The sequence below is a fragment of the Oncorhynchus mykiss genome, chromosome 11 (genome assembly GCF_057628025.1).
Source record: "Oncorhynchus mykiss isolate SJ-2025 chromosome 11, ASM5762802v1, whole genome shotgun sequence".
Taxonomy (NCBI): domain Eukaryota; kingdom Metazoa; phylum Chordata; class Actinopteri; order Salmoniformes; family Salmonidae; genus Oncorhynchus; species Oncorhynchus mykiss.
In genome coordinates, this window is record NC_143032.1 from 23,602,931 (window position 1) to 23,624,484 (window position 21,554).

The 21,554-nt window shown below is 41.1% G+C and overlaps 2 protein-coding genes across 5 annotated transcripts in view; one reads left to right on the top strand and one right to left on the bottom strand.

Annotated features, from left to right (window-relative positions):
* Positions 1-2,961: 2,961 nt before the first annotated feature.
* Positions 2,962-18,899, top strand: LOC110535498 (uncharacterized). Its single transcript, XM_021620525.3, has 3 exons — positions 2,962-3,227; positions 15,380-16,413; positions 17,889-18,899. The coding sequence occupies exons 1-3, from the start codon at positions 3,101-3,103 to the stop codon at positions 18,063-18,065; spliced, it is 1,338 nt and encodes a 445-aa protein (XP_021476200.3). The 5' UTR covers positions 2,962-3,100; the 3' UTR covers positions 18,066-18,899.
* Positions 18,134-21,554, bottom strand: part of plppr5b (phospholipid phosphatase related 5b) — a 109,822-nt gene continuing 106,401 nt past the window's right edge. For all 4 annotated transcript variants that reach the window (XM_021620529.3, XM_021620526.3, XM_090189756.1 and 1 more), the window contains one exon: positions 18,134-20,807. In XM_021620529.3, coding sequence (XP_021476204.1) covers positions 20,778-20,807 — 30 coding nt within the window. In that variant the 3' untranslated portion in view covers positions 18,134-20,777. The remainder of the gene's footprint in view (positions 20,808-21,554) is intronic.

A 21,554-nucleotide genomic window follows, 5' to 3' on the forward strand; every position in this document is an offset into this window, starting at 1 on the left:
CCTATATCGTGCACTACTTCTGACAGTGCTCTGGTCAAAAGTCATGAACTATAAAGGGAATATGGTGCCGTTTGGGACACATCAGAACTGGCATCAATACAGTGTTCCAAAGCATCCCATTAGAATCTAATATTAGATTGTGTGTGTTAATCAAGTTTAAACTATGGACCATGTTTGGTGGTTTCTCATGGACTCCTTTACCTCCACAGTTCCAACTGATTCCTTTTGATCCAGCTGTTCTGAATAACTAATAGTATACCCCTGAGGTGAGGACACATAATTTACCACCTCAACGGACAACCTGCACCTGAACTGGCTATTCTGTATTTCATGCAAAACTTTTCACCAGGACCCATAGGGCTCTGATCAAAAGCATTGTGCTCCATAGGGGATCGGGTGCTATTTAGGACACACATAACCAGATTTCTTTCTCTGGCTATGCTGTAGTGAACGCTGGCCCTGCCATGTGGGTATGAATACTGCATGGCAGAATGACAGGGCTTTCCAAGATGCCCGCCTGCCTGCCCCACTCACTGCCGGGTCAAAGAGGAGGGGTGCAGGGGGAGTCTTCCTCCATTCGCTATCTGATTCAACATGAATCAAGATGGAGACACAGGAAGCTGATGAATGAATGGAGAGGTTTAGCTCTTTTAGTATGCATCTGTAATGGTAACCTATTCCTTTCATAGTGCCCTACTTTTTACCAGGGCCTGTAGGGATCTGGTTTAATGTAGGGAACTAGAAAGAGAATCCGCTGCCATTTGGGACACAAATGTAGACTGCTAATGACTATCTGAGGGATGGATGTGTTCAAGTTTCTTTGCCAAGTTTAATGGACGCATTGAAAATCTTATTCAATGCTCACATAACAACCGTATGAAATATAGGCTATAAATATACCAGTGCAACAACCAGCAATGAAATCCGTAATAAAACCAACTAGCAAAAGAATACATCTGATATAAATCAAACAATGCATTGACTGGAGGGCTTTCTCACAGAGACGGTGTTCAATAAACAATACTTTATCTTTTTGACATATACGCCTCTCAGAAGACATCTTCTGTGTTTACGCAATACAAACATTGACATTTTTGCTTTGGGGAGAGCAGAGATGGGCACACGAACACACTGTTTTAGACAGTTGGTGCCCAAAACAGTCACGTAGTTACTCCTAGTGAAAACATTTGCATTTGATTTATACAAGAGGGCTCTAATGGCAACGGGAGTGCCTATCATCACCAGTATCAGGTGTGCTACCGTGTAGGCTGCTGAGGGGAGGATGGCTCATACAGTAATAATGCCTGCAATGGAGAGAATGGAATCGCATCAAATCATGTGTTTGATGCATTTGATACCATTCCACCTATTCCGCTCCAGCCATTACCACAAGCCCGTCCTCCCAAATGAAGGTGCCACCTACCTGTGGTGTGCACAGTTCCAGAGATGGATAGTTAACACATATAGAGTGATACAGCCCAGTTGGCGCAGTGTCACTCACACAGTCATTAGAATGTGCAGGAGGGATGATCTACATCTAGCACTTCAAACAGCTTAGAGCGTTCACTGGTGGTAAGGTGAAAAGAGAGAGGGAGGTATAGCTTTACCATACACTACTGAATGGATTTTGAAGCTCTCTATTGCGGTGTTCGTGAAAAAAGAGTCTTAGGGGAGTGGGGAAGGCGGTGGGAGGAAAAGAGAGAGAGAGAGAGAGAGAGAGAGAGAAAACAGAGGGAAAAAATAGACAGAAGGAACTTGTATTGGTCCATTTCATTTTGTTGTCTTATTAAAATACCTGCACCAGTTCCTCTCCTCTCTCTCTCTCTCTGATCCCTCTGGCTCGGAGCGTCGAGCCAACTGTAACTGTGGCTTACTTCCTGGTTTCTGTTGTGTGTTGCGGTAATTAGAGTGGTGGGTGTGAAATTGATGCGTGGCGGTGGCAGGCGCTGGCAGGCATCGTGGTCATGTCAAATCCCTGGAACGCTCCAATGTGCAGACAGCAGGAGAATGTTATGACAGAGAGACAGAGATGGGCTCTGGCAAAGGACAGCCTAAAGGGGGGGAAAGGTAGAAGCTTCTATTTTCTTATTATTTATTTGTCTATTTTGGTCTCTGGGTGTGATTTTTTCAATATGTCAAAATATGCCTGTATACAACATGATGAAGCAATGGAACATTTCCCTTCGAGGAACTAAACAGTCAGTAATTTATCTAATCTAGTCATGCTATCGAAATAAATCATAAAATACATTTTGTGTGCTTTTCATTCAGTGCTGACGTGGAAAAGTATAGCAGAAGTTCCAATGTGATCCAAATATGAAATCTTGGTCAGTGTACAGAGTTTGTCCTAAAGGCAGAAGACCAGACTCCGACTGACGTAATGGGACATAATCAACTGGACCCGCTAGGCACATGATGAAGTCCTGCTGTATTTCCACTGTGATTGGTGTCGCTCTGATCTTCTTCAATGAGCTTCTATTAGACAGCGCTGCGTCCCAAATGGAGCCCTATTCTCTATAGTGCCATTTGGGACAAGCCCACTGAGTCTGGGTAACCCTGCCTTCTAGAATCTGATATCATCGCAGATTGCCGGTCTTCTCTAACCATTTAGTACAAATAACAACCCCAGGAGAAAATATTGGTAGGCTGTTTAGCATTATAAACAGCTTTTTGCTGTTTGTAACTAACTTCCTTAGAATGACAGTCAGCCAGTTAGACAAGGTTTAGACCAGAGAAGCTGTTACCAACACAACAATACAACCCTACACCTGTGGCCATTGTGAGGACAATGGAGAAAGTTTGACATACCTGCTATACATGTACTGTTCACATGCAAGTTTAAATTCATACAGCCTGTTGAGGAACTGTATACAATGAATGAGCAAGGACTTACAAGGGATAAAGAGAGTATTTTCTCACATTCTGAAAATAAGCGTCTGAGTGTTCTATTCTGGAGGTGTTTCCTGATAGGCATTAGAATGTTTTCATAGCACTATTTACAACAGCATCATCTTGTGTAAAACCCTATATTGTTCACATGACATACTTAAAGACTTAACTGCTGGGATGTTTTGAAGCCTAATTGACAGGGATTTTCAGAATGCATTTTGATTGTGGCTCCTGCTTATCTTTCTCCATATCCCTCTTCTCAGAAAAGATGAAAAGAGAGAAGGAGAATCCTCTGTGCAGCGCTTGGGAGGGTTCCGAACCAGATAATGGACCCAGCGGCAAGTAATCAGACCTTTTCACTCAGTCACCATCAATCAGTCTCAGATCATAACAAACCTCAAAATCCTGATTCCAGCCTTTGCCTTTCCTGGAAGCGAAGCTGAACATTGGGTAATGGCAAAGCTCCATAAAACCAGAATAAAAGGAGAACACATCATCGTGTTCAGTAAATGTAACATGAATGGCTCATAAAGGTAGTCAACAGATGCCGACAGATGTCCCCATGTTTTTTTTTGTATCTTGTTTGTGTGTGTGCCCGCGGATGTATGCGCATGCTCGTGCGTGTTTGCGTGCATGTTTTTTGACTGACTGACGTCCCTATGGCACTCTTATTTAATGGCTCTGTAGTGGCTCTGTGTATGAACAGCGGGAGAGAGTGCAATAGCCAGTACTGTGTGTGTGTGTGTGTGTGTGTGTGTGTGTGTGTGTGTGTGTGTGTGTGTGTGTGTGTGTGTGTGTGTGTGTGTGTGTGTGTGCGCGCGAGCGTGTGTGTGTATGTGCGCGCGTGCGGGTGGTGGGGGGGGGGGGGGGGGGGGCGCTAGGCCCATCTACAGAGTGACACTGTAGCTACAATGTGGGTTGGTTCACCTGCTGGGATAAATGATACTGTGGAACCAGGAAGCAGCTATTATGAACAGAAACACCCATGTTGCTGTGCCTGTACATGTAGCAACATTCAGAAATACCAATATTAGAGATGCTGCTTCAGCCACCCTACAAAACTCATCTTGACCTTCCAGAATACAACAAACAAGTTTTCTACTGCCAAGGAGGTTCAAGACTTGTTCTATAAGCACATCAAGCCCAACAGACAAAGGGATGAGCCGACAGATCTAGGCTAACCCCAATTTGGCTGGCTCAATATGTAGGTATGCCATTCAAGCACAATCACGCAGCCTAGCTTGTGTCTGTGATGCAGCCCTCAGCATCAGACAATGATGAGGACACCCCCTCAATGCGGTTAAAGGAACACTATTATTATTGTTGTTGCTGAAGATTGGACTTAGTTATTATTATATTGCCTATGTTCCAGGGCATTTAGACAATGATGACTCCACGCTAAATTAATGAACAATGGTCAACATATTGAAATGCCATACAGACTGGGGTTGCTTCCTTGTGGGGCTACAGCACATTGCATCCTTATGGGCTAAACTGTTTAGGATAGATCGTTAGTCCCCTATGGGCTTCCGCACAATTCCTTTATTACATTTTTATGTTTAACTTAATTTAGACCACATTGCTAATAACAATGAGGATATTTGTGACCCACCACATGGATTCAGTCCTATGAAGCAACATTTGAAATTGTGTTTTTTACATTGGATAAAAGTAGAGACACAGAGCTAGAAAATGGTATATCATACACTGTAGTTGAGGAACAACGGGAAAGTTATTCTGCTTTGAAAGTTGATAAAACTTGTAACCCCACTTTTGAGAAAATGGCCCATGAATGTTCTGGTACACCTACTGGAGAGCTCTTTGCCTACACGCATTCAGCATCGATCACACCTTCTTAATAACATGTTGGGTCCACCCCCCCCCCCCCGTTCAGCTGAAAAGGTGGCGCAAGTAATTCAAAAATATTCTTTAGAAATATTTAACTTTCACACATTAACAAGTCCAATACCTCAAATGAAAGATAAACACCTTGTTCATCTACCCATCATGTCAGATTTTTTAAATGTTTTACAGCGAAAACACAACATATATTTATGTTAGACCACCACCAAACCAAAGAAAAAACGCAGCCATTTTTTCCAGACAAAGATAAAATCACAAAAGCAGGATTAGAAATAAAATGAATCACTAACCTCTTGAAAATATTCATCAGATGACAGTCATATGATATGTTACACAGTACATTTATGTTTTGTTCGATAATATGCATTTTTATATCCACAAATCTCGGTTTACATTGACGCCATGTTCAGAAATTCCTCCAAAATATCCGGAGGAATTATAGAAAGCTACGCCAGATAACAGAAATACTCATCATAAACTTTGACTAAAGATACATGTTCTACATATAATTAAAGATACACTGGTTCTTAATGCAACCGCTGTGTCAGATGTTTTTTAAACGTTACGGAAAAAGCCTAACATTGCAATAATCTGAGACGGCGCTCAGACGTAACCGCCATGTTGGAGTCAACAGAAATACGAAATTACAACATAAATATTCCCTTACCTTTGATGAACTTTCATCAGAATGTAGTGCAAGGAGTTCTAGTTCCACAAAAATCGTTGTTTTGTTCCATAATGTCCAATACTAGTGTCCAAGTAGCTGCATTTGCTATCACTTTCAGCTCACGTGCCCAAAAACTGACTGCTGGTCCAAGATAACTCGCACGAAAACTTCCAAAATATATATTCCAGATCGAATAAACTGGTCAAACTAAGTAGAGAATCAATCTTCAGGATGTTATTATCATATATATCCAATAACGTTCCAACCGGATCATACGTTTTCATCTGGGGCCGATTGGAACAGCCGTAGCACCCACAGAGAAATGCGCCACAGCAAAATGGCATTCTGTTGCGACACTGACTATTTTCCCTCCCATTAGGTCAAAGTTCACAGTAAATGCTCCATTACACTTTCTACTGAATGAGGACATCTGGAAGTGCTTCCAGATCCATATCTTGTTGGGAAAGGAGGGGGCGATGACTTCAAAGTTTCCCCAACTTTCAGAATTTCAAAACTTGTTTGGAAGATTGCCTGCCCTAATAGTTATGTTATACTCACAGACATAATTCAAACAGTTTTAGAAACTTCAGAGTGTTTTCTATCCAATAGTAATAATAATATGCATATATTAGCAATCTAGGACAGAGTTTGATGCAGTTCACTATGGGCACGCAATTCATCCAAAGTGAAAATACTGCCCCCTATCCCTATCCCTTACCTTTGATGATCTTCATATGGTGGCACTCAGAAGACTCAGAAGCACTCAAAATGTATTCAATAAATGTTCCTTTTGTTCGATAAAGTCTCTCCTTATATCCGCGCATTTATATATGTTCGCGCATTTTCTTCAGTAATCCACAGGCTCAAACGCAGTCACAGCAGGCAGACAAAAAATCTAAATTGTATCCGTAAAGTTCATAGAAACATGTCAAACGATGTTTATATTCAATCCTCAGGTTGTTTTTTGCCTAAATAATCTATAATATTTCAATATAAAAGGTAAACAAGAAAGGCACTCTCTCTGGTCGCGCGCATGAAAAAGCTCTGTGGCATGGCAGGGTCCACTCATTCAGACTGCTCTTACTTCCTAATTTTTCAGAATACAAGCCTGAAACAATTTCTAAAGACTGATGACATCTAGTGAGAGGCATAGGAACTGCAAATTGAGTCCTAAGTCAATGGATACTGTAATGGCATTGAATAGAAAACTACAAACAAACAAAAAAAATCCTACTTCCTGAATGGTTATGTTATACTCACAGACATTATTTTTAACAGTTTTGGAAACTTTAGAGTGTTTTCTATCCACATCTATTAATTATATGCATGTCCTATCTTCTGGGCCTGAGTAGAACGCTGTTTAATTTGGGCATGCTTTTCATCCAAAATTCCAAATGCTGCCCCCTACCCTAGAGAAGTTAAAGGAATTATGTACAGATCCTTGCATGCAGAAACATGAGGTGATGGCGATGATGAATGGCACGACAATGTGCCTCAGGATCTCGTCATGGTATCGCTGTGCATTAAAATTGCAATCGATAAAATGCAATTTTGTTTGTTGTCGGTAGCTTATGCCTGCCCACACCAAAACCCCACCTCCACCATGGGGCACTATGTTAACAAAATGACATCAGCATCATTCTGCCATCTGCCCGCTACAGTTGAATCCGGGATTAATCCGTGAAGAGCACACTTCTCCAGTGTGCCAGTGCCCACTGAAATCAGTTACGATGCCAAACTGCAGTCAGGTCAAGACCATGGTGAGGATGACAAGCACACAGATGAGCTTCCCTGAGACGGTTTCTGACAGTTTTGCAGAAATTCTTTGCTTGTGCAAACCCACAGTTTCATCAGCTGTCTGAGTGGTTGGTGTCAGACGATTCCACAGGTGAAGAAGCCGGATGTGGAGGTCCTGGGTTGGCGTGGTTATACATTGTCTGCGGTTGTGAGGACAGTTGGACGTAAACCAATTTATGATGGAGCGAAATGCTAGTGCCTGGGAATACAATTTAAAGTTTGGTACAGATAGTCCTCCTACATCTTTCCCAGAAGGGGGGAACATTGGACTATATGAAATTCAGCCATGGCAATATATTAATTTTGACAATAGATATTCTGCCGGTAAAAGCAACTGGGATATTATTCCATCTACTGAGGAAGGATTGAATTGATTTGAGTGTTCTGTTAAAGTTGCTGGCAATGGTTTTATCTCAAAAGGGAATTATATCTACTTACAAATATTTAAAATGGGAAACAATTTGGATTCCATAAGTAGAGATGGAGTCCTCCATCGAGGTATTGAGAGGCAGTAGGGCTGATTTGATTAGATTCATTTTATAACTTGAGATGAAGCTAAATATATCTCTGAGCTTCAATGTGTTTGGGAGCGATTGAGATACATTGTCTAGATATATAAAAAATATCGCTCTGCTTATAATGAGATGAAGTCATCAGTATATTTTTGAGAAATTTGTGTTATTTTCATCAATTGACGAATTGCATGGGCCAGGGGTTCCATGGATAATAAGAATAGCAGAGGCAAAATTGGATCGCCTTGTCTACTGCTAATGATTCTGAACGGAGCAGAGCAGATATTGACTGTTGGCTTATTATATTAATATAAAAATGATATATTACATATATTATATTAATATTAAAATTATATTAATGAAATTGGAGCAATTACCATATGTTCCAAGAAAGACCAGACATATGACCAATTTAGGTTTATCAAAAGCTTCTTCTGCATCGAGAGAGCTGATGTTTCTAATTAACCATCTAATGGAGGTTATCCGAGGATAAATGCTTTTTAACAAATCTACTTTGGCCAGTGTGAATCAATTTGGGTAATTATGTCTCGAGACAGGACTACAACATTTTGGAAAACAGTTGAATATCGGTGTTTATCAAAGATAGGGGGCGATTGTGAGAACACTAGGTGGCATACTTACCTATTTTTAATAAAAGCATAATTTGTGCTGTAATCACATCTCTCCCAAATGAACCTTTGTGGACGGCTGTATTATTCATTTCGAGCAATAGTGGACCTAATTGATTCAAACATTTTAAATAGATAGGAGGAATACCGTCCAATCGAGGTGATTTGCCTTTATTCATTCATTCATTCACTGTAACTCAGTAAAATCTTTGAAATTATTGCATGTTGCATTCATATTTTTGTTCAGTATATGTAACTGATAATCAAAAGGACATGCCCATACTCCAATATGTCACAATCATGCCTTGTTATCTGAAGGCTGTCCATTTGCATCCCCCCCAATAGTCCAAATGTGGAGTCTGTACCTTTGCCGATATCATATACAGTAATGGTTTTAGAACATTCCAAGATGTGATAGATACATACACATTAGCAGGCAACAATTTTTTTTCTCTATATTTACCATTTAGGCCAGCTATGCTGGGAGTCCCTTGGGAAACCCAACTACCGAAACATTCAATGATGGGATTTATCAATAAATTATCTGGGCTCCCGAAAGGAGCTCTATAATATATAAACAACTTTTGGAAAGTTCATATTCAGAGCTAGCCATGCAAAAAGTATGGTCCACAGATCTAATTGATTCTGAACCACCCTTTAACTGGAACAGAATATGAACCACAAATGTATACATTTTACGTTTGTTCACAGACTGTATTTAACACCAAGGCCCCAACTCCCAACTGTTCACTGTGTCCCCTAATTAGGTAGGCACATTCCTTCATATGATGTGGATAAATGCATGTCATATGCAGTTAAACGCTTCAGAGGCAAAGTCACAAAATTAATTTAGAATTGGAACAGACAGTGTTTTAACTACTTTGCAGATTTGAAACAAACAGACAATCATAATATCAGTCAAAAAAAATATGCAACAAAAAACAACTTTATAAGAGGTTTTATAAATAGGTACAAAATTCCATGAAGTCAGATTTGTTGGCAGAATATATGTACGCAGTTAAATGCATGATTAATATAATTCACTAATAGATTTATTGGTACATTAGTTCAAAAAATATTCCTATCAGAACGTAAATCACAGTTTGGAATGCACTGTTTCAGTGTCAATGACTCAATATTTTGGACATAAATGGACAAATGTAACTAAAGCTGGGAATGACAATGAAATCACACTAACAAGGGCAATGATCCTAAGTCAATCATAATGTGGCTAATAGGCTAGCGTATATATTTATGTAGCTATTTAGTTAGCAAGCTAACATCACGGAGCCTGACGTTAGCTAGCTAGTGTAACAGTACAAATTTAAACCGTCCCCTCGCCCATACCCGGGCGCGAACCAGGGACCTTCTGCACACATCAACAACTGACACCTACGAAGCGTCGTTACCCATCGCGCCACAAAAGCCGCGGCCCTTGCAGAGCAAGGGGAACTACTACTTCAAGGTCTCAGAGCAAGTGACGTCACTGATTGAAACGCTATTTAGCGCCCACGCTAACTAAGCTAGCCGTTTCACATCTGTTACACTCACCCCCCTTTTGACCTTCCTCCTTTTTCCGCAGCAACCAGTAATCCGGGTCAACAGCATCAATGTAACAGTACAAATTTAAACCGTCCCCTCGCCCATACCCGGGCGCGAACCAGGGACCTTCTGCACACATCAACAGTCACCCTCGAAGCATCGTTACCCATCGCTCCACAAAAGCCGCGGCCCTTGCAGAGCAAGGGGAACTACTACTTCAAGGTCTCAGAGCAAGTGACGTCACTGATTGAAACGCTATTTAGCGCCCACGCTAACTAAGCTAGCCGTTTCACATCTGTTACACTAGCCAGCTAGCTGCTGAGAAGATGTCATGTTACCTTTTCCCCTCATAGAATTTTTTGGTGGCTACAGCTAGAGATGCAGGTGCCATTTGTTTAGCTAGCGAGAAATGTGAATCGCTCTGCTAGCTATGCTGAACTTAAATGACTGTTATCCATTTAGCATATCTCTTGTGTTCATAAATTCACTCGGACTTACTCCGATTTCAGAGCACACATCTGAGTGTGCCAGAGTGCAATATAACTGATGCATTTACAAACACGCAACACCCGCTGAATATGACTGTCAAAAAAAGTTATTAAATTGTTGCCAGCAGCACCAGTTCTGCTATGCCGAGTAAAATGGTCAGAGTGAGGTGTTCTCTCATTTGAGAGTGAGGTGTTCTCTCACAGGAAATAGCTAGCAAGCTAGCCAACTTTAGCCAGTTAGCTTGGGTGCTTGACTGCCAACATTGTGAGGAACGCTTGGATCAACCCTACTCGGCCAGAGTCCAGTGTCAATAGTGCAGTGTGCACCTGAACGCTCAGAGAGCGGAACGCTCTGAATTTAAGAACAGACATCTGACAATTCTCTGAATTAGTAATGACCTACTGCGCACTCTGACACACTTGAACAACTTAGTTGTCAAACAAATGTATTTGGCATCGATCAAATGAGTCGGCAGGCAGGCAGGCAAGTTCTCATTCAGTTGTCAAAATGTGGTTTTGGACAAGTTGTAAAGACTCCTGTAGTATTTACATATTTGCAGAAATCCATTCAGGTGTATTTTGTGGCTTTTGATGAATGCATTCTGATGATCTAAAGTTACGCTGTTGCTGCTGCCTGTAAACACACAGTCCAGTTCAAAGTGAATGATGGCAGGTCCTACTGCCTGTAAACACACAGTCCAGTTCAAAGTGAATGATGGCAGGTCCTACTGCCTGTAAACACACAGTCCAGTTCAAAGTGAATGATGGCAGGTCCTACTGCCTGTTAACACACAGTCCAGTTCAAAGTGAACGATGGCTGGTCCTACTGCCTGTAAACACACAGTCCAGTTCAAAGTGAACGATGGCTGGTCCTACTGCCTGTATACACACAGTCCAGTTCAAAGTGAACGATGGCTGGTCCTACTGCCTGTATACACACAGTCCAGTTCAAAGTGAACAATGGCTGGTCCTACTGCCTGTAAACACCTAGTCCAGTTCAAAGTGAACGATGGCTGGTCCTACTGCCTGTAAACACACAGTCCAGTTCAAAGTGAACGATGGAAGGCCCGTGTGGCAAATGGTTGATTTGCATAAAGACCTACTGTAGCTCTGATTGGCTATGGCGAACTGGTCTGCATAAACTCTGGTCCTGGACAAGACAGATGTTTTTATTAGGTTTTATTTAGTACAGTGTCTATCAATTTTCTGATCGCACGGCCGCTTAACCACTCTATATTGCTTTAGAATTTTCACAAATGCCTTACTCTACGTGATTCCCAAACATTCTATGAATTTATGAGTGCCAGAAAATGGCCATATCTAAGTGCTCACTCGTAAAAAAAAATAAAAAAAAGATGTCATATTCTTCCTGGGGATGTATATGAACAGATTTTAATAAGATTTCACGTTGCTGACACACTGTCAGTTCCACTTTAAATATTCAATGCTTTCCATCTATTTTGTTACTTAACGATGATAGCCCCATGAATCTCTTAATCAATCAGAGAAGATTACTGCTGGCAGGCAGCACTGCTGCGATAAAAAGCATGGTTTCCGGGTGGGGAGGGAGGATGCTGGGTGGGTGGATGGGGACTGAGGGGGGGAATGGGTTTGGATTAACTTTGAATGTATTTATTTGATTGGTTCTGTACATGTAACCCCCCTCTAAAAACGAAAAATGACAAAACTGAATAAAAAGTTGGCCACAAAAAAAAAAGATACACCAATATCACTGGGGCTGGGCCTCCCGGGTGGCACAGTGGTCTAAGGCCTTAGATTTGCGCCGGGTGGCACAGTGGTCTTAGACCACTGCATTGCAGTGCTAGCTGTGACACCAGAGATTCCGGGTTCGAACCCAGGCTCTGTCGCAGCCGGCCGCGAAAATATTACTGTACATGTTCAGAAACACTGTACCTTAAATTACTGCCCCAATATTACACCTTTGTACCTAAAGGTACTGTCCCAATATTACACCTTTGTACCTAAAAGTATTGTCCCATATTACACCTTTGTACCTAAAAGTACTGTCCCCATATTACACTGTTGTACCAAAAAGTACTGTCCCTATAGTATCCTAACAGTAACAGTGCACTGCAGCAGGTGAGGGGTTAAATAGAGTGTGCCCTTGTCTATAAAACACTCCTAATTTATTATCCTGTGGTGGGATGGGAGCTTTAAGAGATGTCTTGTCCAGAGCCTTCTGTGGTGGACCAACCAGGGTACTGTTCCGGAAGACAGCCTTTGGCTTGAGTAAGTCATCGATCAGTGTTTGGGCCTGTGTGGACAGAGCACTGCAATTATAGTCAGGCTCAGTGATTCATCATGACTGAAACAGGACCAGGTTGTGTCAGCCATTCAAATATGGCTCTCTCAATCTGTAACTGGATCCAGTCAGGGGGGGGGGGGGGGAATGGTTATGGGAAAATACCCACTGCTCTCTACTGATGAGGATTATAATGGAATATAATAATAAAAAAATGAAGAGAGCAATAATTAGGGGAAATGATTTAGATCAAAGTTGCAAGCCCTTATGGAAAATACACATGATTTCACATGTGAAATGTTATGAGATTTTCTTGTGATCAAATAACCTTTCACATGTGAAATCATGTGAAACCATGTGGTTTTGGAACACTTCACATGCGATGATATTTCACATGAAGTTTCACATGTGGATTCTTTCACATGAGATTTCACAGGTGATGCCCGGCAAACAGACATTTGTCGTTAAGATGTCCCCAGAGCATCAAGCATACACTATACAGTGCCGTTGGAAAGTATTCAAAACCCTTGACTTTTTCCACATTTTGTTACGTTACAGCCTTCTTCTAAAATGTATTAAATAAAAACAATCCTCAGCAATCTAAACACAATACCACCCCATAATGACAAAGTGAAAAATGTTTTTTAGAAATTTTAGCAAATGTATGAAATGTTTCCATTGATCTTCCTTGAGATGTTTCTACAACTTGATTGGAGTCCACCTGTGGTCAATTCAATTGATTGGACATGATTTGGAAAGGCACACACCTATCTATATAAAGTCCCACAGTTGACAGTGCATGTCAGAGCAAAAACAAAGCCCTGAGGTCAAAGGAATTGTCCGTAGAGCTCTGAGACAGGATTGTGCCAAGGCACAGATCTGGGGAAGGTACCAAAACATTTCTGAAGTTCCCTCAAGAACACAGTGGCCTCCATCATTCTTAAATGGAAGAAGTTTGGGACCACCAAGACTCTTCCTAGAGCTGGCTGCCCGGCCAACCTGAGCAATCGGGGGAGAAGGGCCTTGGTCAGGGAAGTGACCAAGAACCCGATGGTCACTCTGACAGAGCTCTAGAGTTCCTCTGTGGAGATGGGAGAAACTTCCAGAAGGAAAACCATCTCTACAGCACTCCACCAATCAGGCCTTTATAGTAGAGTGGCCAGACGGAAGCCACTCCTCAGTAAAAGGCACATGACAGCCCGCTTGGAGTTTGCCAAAAGGCACTTAAAGACTCTCAGACCGTGAGAAACAAGATTATCTTTGGCCTGAATGCCAAGCATCACGTCTGGAGGAAACCTGGCACCATCCCTACGGTGAAGCATGGTGGTGGCAGCATCATGCTGTGGGGAAGTATTTCAGTGGCAGGGACTGGGAGACTAGTCAGGATGAAGGCAAATACTGTATGAATGGAGCAAAGTACAGAGATCCTTGATGAAAACCTGCTTAGGACCTCAGACTGTGGCGAAGGTTTACCTTCCAACAGGACAACGACACTGAGCACACAGCCAAGACAACACACGAGAGGCTTCGGGATAAGTCTCTGAATGTCCTTGAGTGGCCCAGCCAGAGCCCAGACTTGAACCCGATCGAACATCTCAGGAGAGACCTGACAATAGCTGTGCAGCAACGCTCCCCATCCAAACTGACAGAGCTTGAGAGGATCTGCAGAGAAGAATAGGTGAAACTCCCCAAATACAGGTGTGCCAAGCTTGTAGCGTCATACCCAAGAAGACTCAATGCTGTTTTTTATCATAGTGATAGACAACTATACAGAAAACGCTCAAATTGCTGAAATAAGTACATGAAATCAATGATGAGAGAATAGTGAGATTAACTGATTAGTAAAATAGCAGTGGAGATGGCACTCTTTTGCTTAGAGATGTAGTATAGGTAATGAATCTGTAGATGACTCCTGAGAATGCTACGGAGTTTGTGGTGCAGGAAAAAGATCAGCATACTCAGAATCCAGAGATTGTGAGTCCCAGGTCGGGTCATATTGAAAAGTTAGCACTAAGTGATCATGTCAAGTGTAATCATATTGATGAAAGATGTTTACGCTATTTTAGCTGAACAGCGTACCACTTACCTTGAAACACCCATACCATTTTATTATATTTTCATGTTTTCACCTCACCTGTAAATCTCACATGTGAATTGCAGATTTACATGTGACATTGCAGTTTCACATTTGAAAATCTTTCATCTGCGAAAATGTTCAAATGTTGGGGAAATTTTGCATCCATCCCCATGTCACATTTATTTCACGAGATCTTGTTTTCTCATGTAGCTTAATGTTATCACATTAACTTCACATGAGATCACGTGAAATTGATGTGGTTTTTCCGTAAGGGTGGTAACACTCTTGGCTTTTGGGTCTGTTTGCTTGAGGGAATTTTTTTCCTATGCTATTTTTATGTTATTTCTTTTCTAAAGAATGTGTGTGATGAAAAAGCTGAGGGTAAACATCACTGACATTAGTGTCAAGGCTTTGTAGTATGGCTGAGAACAAACATACCTATCCTGTTTCATCATTAAATCTGTAACGATGGCATTTTCTCCATGTAAATGATTCACTTTGTCTTCTATCACTTTTGCATTTGTAATGAGCTGATTTCAATGCGTTGGTTCGAGGGCTCGTGCTGTAGCCTAACACACTCCCACAGCTGAGTAGTGTGACAAGATTAGAGCTGTAAACATGAACATTCTCCCGTAATGTTTTTCTCCCCCAGATGAGAATGAATTTCACGGACGCCAGAGGGTTAGAAGAGAGTTAAACCTGAACTGCAGATGTTTGGATGTGAGGAATATCGTAGTGTCGTCCCATTTGATAACTGGGCCACGGTCCTATGCAGTAGAAGAAGTGGGGGATGGGATGGAGATAGAGGAGAAGCTCACTTCCAATCGCGTTCCTCTCCCAGTGAAATCTCCTAGACAGCTCCAGAATAACCCCTGCTGGGAGAGATTTAACACGTCCAATTCCAACTGTGCTCAGACGCATTCCCAAACGGGCGTCGACGATCCTCCACCTCAGAAGAATAGAAAAGTTGCTCAAAGCAAAAAATATTTCTCACCACAATCTGAACAAACAAACATCAAACAACAGAGACTGAAGCAGCGACTTCTGCCACTGACCAGGTCCCATTGGGGCCCAGCCTCTTCATGTGTTTTGTGTGTAGAGCAGTCTGCAGAGGAACTAGCAGTGCCATGGCGGTGTAGGGCGATGGTGGCACAGAACCCTGAACCATCTCGGCTCCCTTCCAGAATCCTGCCAAACCTCCAAAACACAATTAGAGCATCTGGCTGTGAGATACTGGAGCTGTGCCGACGTATGTCCTCTAGGATGAACTATGTGAACCATGTGAGCCCGACCACATCTGGAACTGGAACTAGACCGGTGGGTTGGAGGTTGCTTGGGAAGCCCGTAGGGGACAGCGGAGCACAGGTGCGGGTCAGTCAACCAGAACACCCCTCCTGGAATGTGAGAAAGTTCTCTGGGGCATCAGTTGACAGCCACAGTCTCACCAGCCTTCTGCATAATAGTGGTTGTGGTTCTGGTGTATCCAGGGGCAGCCAGACCCAGACACATCTTCCAGATACTGGGCTCTCTGGCTGTGCTAAAGACAGCAAAGGAGACAGCCAACAGCATGGATGGAAGGTCAGCAGATCCAGGAGGGACCAGAGAGGTGGAGGTGGGGTTGGAAAAGGGAGACAGATGCCCAGAGAAGAATCCTTGCGGTGGGGTGAAGGATCAACATGGCCTTGGGTGAGTATTTCCACAGCTCCATGGCGACCCTCTGTCACTCCACTCAGAGTGTACACATCCTGACAGACTGGCAGGTCAGCTCAGTACTGCCAGTTAAGTGCTGCCACCATCATTTACTATTTGCATGTGCATAACAGAAGCTGCCCATCTGTCAACCACTCCTGTATTCTTCACCTCCAAATAAAATTGGAACGTAATTATCGTTGGAAAATCTAAATTCTAAATTAAGACCACATTGGTACCTTTTTAATTTCTCTCGTCTATGTAAATGACTGTGAATGGAAACATAATGACATCCTGCTTTACTGTAATAATACTACTATTCTTCCGGCTTTCTCGTCAAACATTAAGTATTATCAGCAGCACCCTTTACAAAACGTTTCAGTCTCTATTGAAACAGGTGCTTTCAGCTCGCAACAAAGACCACAAGGACATTGTTATATTTAGAATTGCTTCAAGTGAACACGATTCAAGACCAGAATATGAATGTCTTTCTTTATGTAGTACATTCTAATAGGTTTGTAATAACTCTATAGATTCTTTAGAAACCCCAGGATCCATTTGGTCCAATACATAATTAATTTCCATGGCAACACAAAGTGGATCAAGTGGATCAAACTTGGAAAGTCTTTGAAGATTTGAAGTTCACATATGGATGAATGTTCGCATAGAGATTGAATGGGTGCGATTTTGTCAATTGAAGACATTGTATTCAGGACGACAGAGACACTTCAAAGTCATGCAGATAAGTCCTTCAAACTCATCATTCCTCATTCAGAGTGGATATTGTATGGTGACAGTAATAGTAAGTCTGAGAGACTGTTTTCTCTTCTCTATGAAATGGACTGTATTTGTCACATCATCCATCACATATCATTTTTTTTTCTGGTATGTTCCTTCGAATAAGCGCTACTATAGCACTTTAAGTATTTCCGACAGAACTAAGTTAACAAACCAATTCCTTTCCCATGTGTTTTTTTTAACCAGAGGTGGGAATGCTGTTGTAAATCACAGAGAGAAACCCCCTCAGAAGTGGCCTCTGTGCACCTGTAGATGTCTGTATGTATCAAATGTCTCAGAGTAGGACTGCTGATCTAGGATCAGATCTCTACGTCTATGTAGTGTTATTAAAAGATGATTTAACAGGCTAAACTGATCATAAATCAGCACTCCTCCGAGACACTTGATACATCCCACATGGGACAGATAAGACAGATCAGTGTGCCAGGAGATTCTATAGAATGAAGGAAAGCTGTGTCACAAATGGCACCCTATATCCTATATAGTGCACTACTTTTGACCAGATCCCCTAAGGGTTTTGGTGTCGTTTGGGAGGCAGACAACAGCTTCAGAAATGCTCTGTTCTACAGCATGTATCTCTACTCTGGTGACTGACTGTAATAAATGGCTCTCTGCCGCTTGTTCCCACTTGTGATGGATGGTTGTTTGTTTGTTTTCTTGTCTGTCTTCCGTAGGACTCCGAGAGTCAGTCAAGGAACCAGCGGCAGAACGAGTCCCCAACAGACTGTGATGTCACCCTACTGCACATTGTGCATCTTTTACAGTGTAGGTCAGTCAATCTGTCTCATGTCAGGGAAGAAGGACAATTTGGAGATGATTTTCAACATATCCTTCACAACAGACAAACTTGACTCAAGCAAATAGCAAGATATTTAGTATTCAGAGTAGGTTAGTGAATGGACAGGAGGAGCGAGCAATCTTGATATAATTATTTTTTATTCCAAGACTGTAAATTGAATTTTGTCTACAGTGTAAAAGGTCATGATAAAAAGACAAAGGAATGAAATAGAAGTTTGGTAAAACAACTGGGTGACCAGAATATCAACAACATCCATACAAACTGATTCACTATGCTAAATAATGACAATGTAACAGTCTGACTTCAAACCAGGGAAGAACAAGAAGAAAAACCTGTCATTTAAAAAAAAGATCAGTAGCTAGGTTGCATGAAACTCTTGTCTATGGACCAAAAGTTTAACAAAAAGGTATGAATGTGTAGTTTAACAAAAAGGTATGAATGTGTAGTTTAACAAAAAGGTATGAATGTGTAGTTTAACCAAATGTATGAGTATGTAGTTTAATCAAATGTATGATTATGTAGTGTAACCAAATGTATGAGTATCTAGTGTAACCAAATGTATGAGTATCTAGTGTAACCAAATGTATGAGTATCTAGTGTAACCAAGCGTATGAGTCTAGTGTAACCAAATGTATGAGTATCTAGTGTAACCAAATGTATGAGTATCTAGTGTAACCAAATGTATGAGTATCTAGTGTAACCAAGCGTATGAGTCTAGTTTAACCAAATTTATGAGTATGTAGTGTAACCAAATGTATGAGTATGTAGTGTAACCAAATGTATGAGTATGTAGTGTAACCAAGTGTATGAGTATGTAGTTTAACTAAATGTATGAGTATGTAGTGTAACAAAAAGTTCTGAGTATGCAGTAGAGGTTGTAATACAACATAAATAGAGGAAATATTAAAGTCAGAGTATAAAAAAATCAAAACATAGTCATGTGCACTTGTATAACATGGTATAGCTATGTTAAAGTAATACTAGTCCATTAACACATGTACTGTACTTTTTGTGAACAAACACACACATACATACAGTGCACAACCATAAGAAAATAGACAGCCATAATGTCTGACAGAAGGATACAGTATGTATACATTTTATACAATTCACTTTTTCCATCATTTGAATATAATAACACTAACCGTTAGGTCTTGCAATGCACATGTTAGCAGATTTTACAAATCCTGAATGTTCTAGACATAATTACGTATATTTTCCAAGCAGCAGCGGTATGGGCGGCCATCTTGCCTGCGTTTCTGAGTCAAGCTTGATTTTAAAGTGCTGCTGTTATCATGTTCCTGTGTTGTTGTGTCCTTTATGATAGTTCAGTGCTTTAGTGATCATTACAAAAATATAGATTTCAGGGGCAACATAATGGGGACATCAATATTATGCTCTGCTCTTCTCTACTCATGGGCAAAACAGTCAGAAAATGAATGTTATTGCTCCTCTTAAAACTATTTTCGCATTGACTGGGGTTGGTCGATCGAATCGCAGCTTGCATCCCAAAGTACAGTTTTTTTCCTGCACACTCTGAGGTGTCTTAGGACGAAAGACCCGTTTTAAATTTCACCAGTGACAGATGTGGTATTGTTGAACCTCAGTTACATACATTAATATCTGAGAGAATCATAGTAAGACAATGACGTTTCACCATAACACAACAAATCTCAATATTGGCCTGTGAGACAGTGACACAGTTCCCTGTCACATGCGTTCATATGTATCAACAATAGACTTAAAGTAATTACTAAACGATTAGCGACATTGTGCTCCATTCACTATATCCCTTCCACACCAGAGAGAGCTGAATAAAGAGAGAGTGAGAGAGAGAGCGAGAGAGAGAGAGAGAGAGAGAGAGAGAGAGAGAGAGAGAGAGAGAGAGAGAGAGAGAGAGAGAGAGAGAGAGAGAGAGAGAGAGAGAGAGAGAGGAGACACGCACGCTGACACACAGATGACAACCAACCCCTCTTCGAGCTCCAAGTGATGGCGTATCAGCTTTAGGAACTGCCACATGAAGCAACATGAATAAAAGTGAAGCAACATGAATAAAAATGAAGCAACATGAATCAAAGTCTAACCAACATCATTGGTTTGCATTTCTCATAATCTGGGGTTGAAATATATGTCCCTGTATGTGGCAACAGGGACATTTTTGAATCTACAAATCTACAAATTCAACACAACATACAGTAGGCTACATTTGAGAAAAATAATGCTCCCTAGCTTCCCATTATTTAGGATACTGATAATGTAACAATGCTTATTGTACACAAAATAGAGTCCAATGATGAAATTTAATTTACATGAAGCGATGGCAGAATGAATAAGAACATATCCGACCAACATTGTGGAAAAAATGGATCAGTCACTTCCATGATGAAGTCCTCTCTTCTACAGTATAAAGTGGCATCTGGATCACAGCGTGTCAGCATTTCTGCTTATAATGACAAGTCGAGTTAATTCAAGTTGAATCAGGTCAATTTTCCTCATTTAGGGATTAAGTCCAAAAATAGATTCAATAAATGCAGTAAACACATGGAGAAACACAGCAAAGAGCTTCCCATCAAGCTATTGAGGAGTTTTTTTTACATGACTGCGGCATAGGATATGATACAGGGACTGACAAGACAACAACACAGACAGACCTTATACAGTAGCCGTACATAATGAGTTAGCGTTGCACCCCGACTATTACATTTTTGATTGGACGGTGAAGAGCGTTGATGTCCAATGGGTTTGCAAAACGGACGATTCAACGTCATGTGACTTCAGCGAAGGTGATGTGATTCTAAAAGGAGGAAAGAAAGAAAACAATTACGTGAGACAAGTTACACAAAAAGTATTTGTTTTTTTATCTCAAGAAATGAAAGCTTTTGAAATGAGGCAGGGTTAAGTAAGTCGTTGAGAAGCTGAACGCTCTAAATTCTAGTTGCTATATTCTAGTTGCTCTAGATTCTAGTTGCTCTATTCTATTTGCTCGATTCTAGTTGCTCTTTCCTAGTTGCTCTAGATTCTAGTTGCTCTATTCTAGTTGCTCTAGATTCTAGTTCCTCTATTCTAGTTGCTCTTTTCTAGTTGCTCTAGATTCTAGTTGCTCTAGATTCTAGTTGCTCTATTCTAGTTGCTCTAGATTCTAGTTGCTCTAGATTCTAGTTTCTCTATTCTAGTTGCTCTAGATTCTAGTTTCTCTATTCTAGTTGCTCTAGATTCTAGTTCCTCTATTCTAGTTCCTCTATTCTAGTTGCTCTAGATTCTAGTTGCTCTAGATTCTAGTTGCTCTAGATTCTAGTTGCTCTAGATTCTAGTTTCTCTATTCTAGTTGCTCTAGATTCTAGTTTCTCTATTCTAGTTGCTCTAGATTCTAGTTGCTCTAGATTATAGTACTATCAAGCCCATGTTTTCCCCATGCGGATATGGGAAACAACATGTCAGTTTATTTCCTGGTTCTTTCATAAAACTTTAATGCATTATGCTAGATACTGCGTCTGCTGCCTTCATCAATGAAGACTAGGGATGCTGTACTGTATGCCTATGA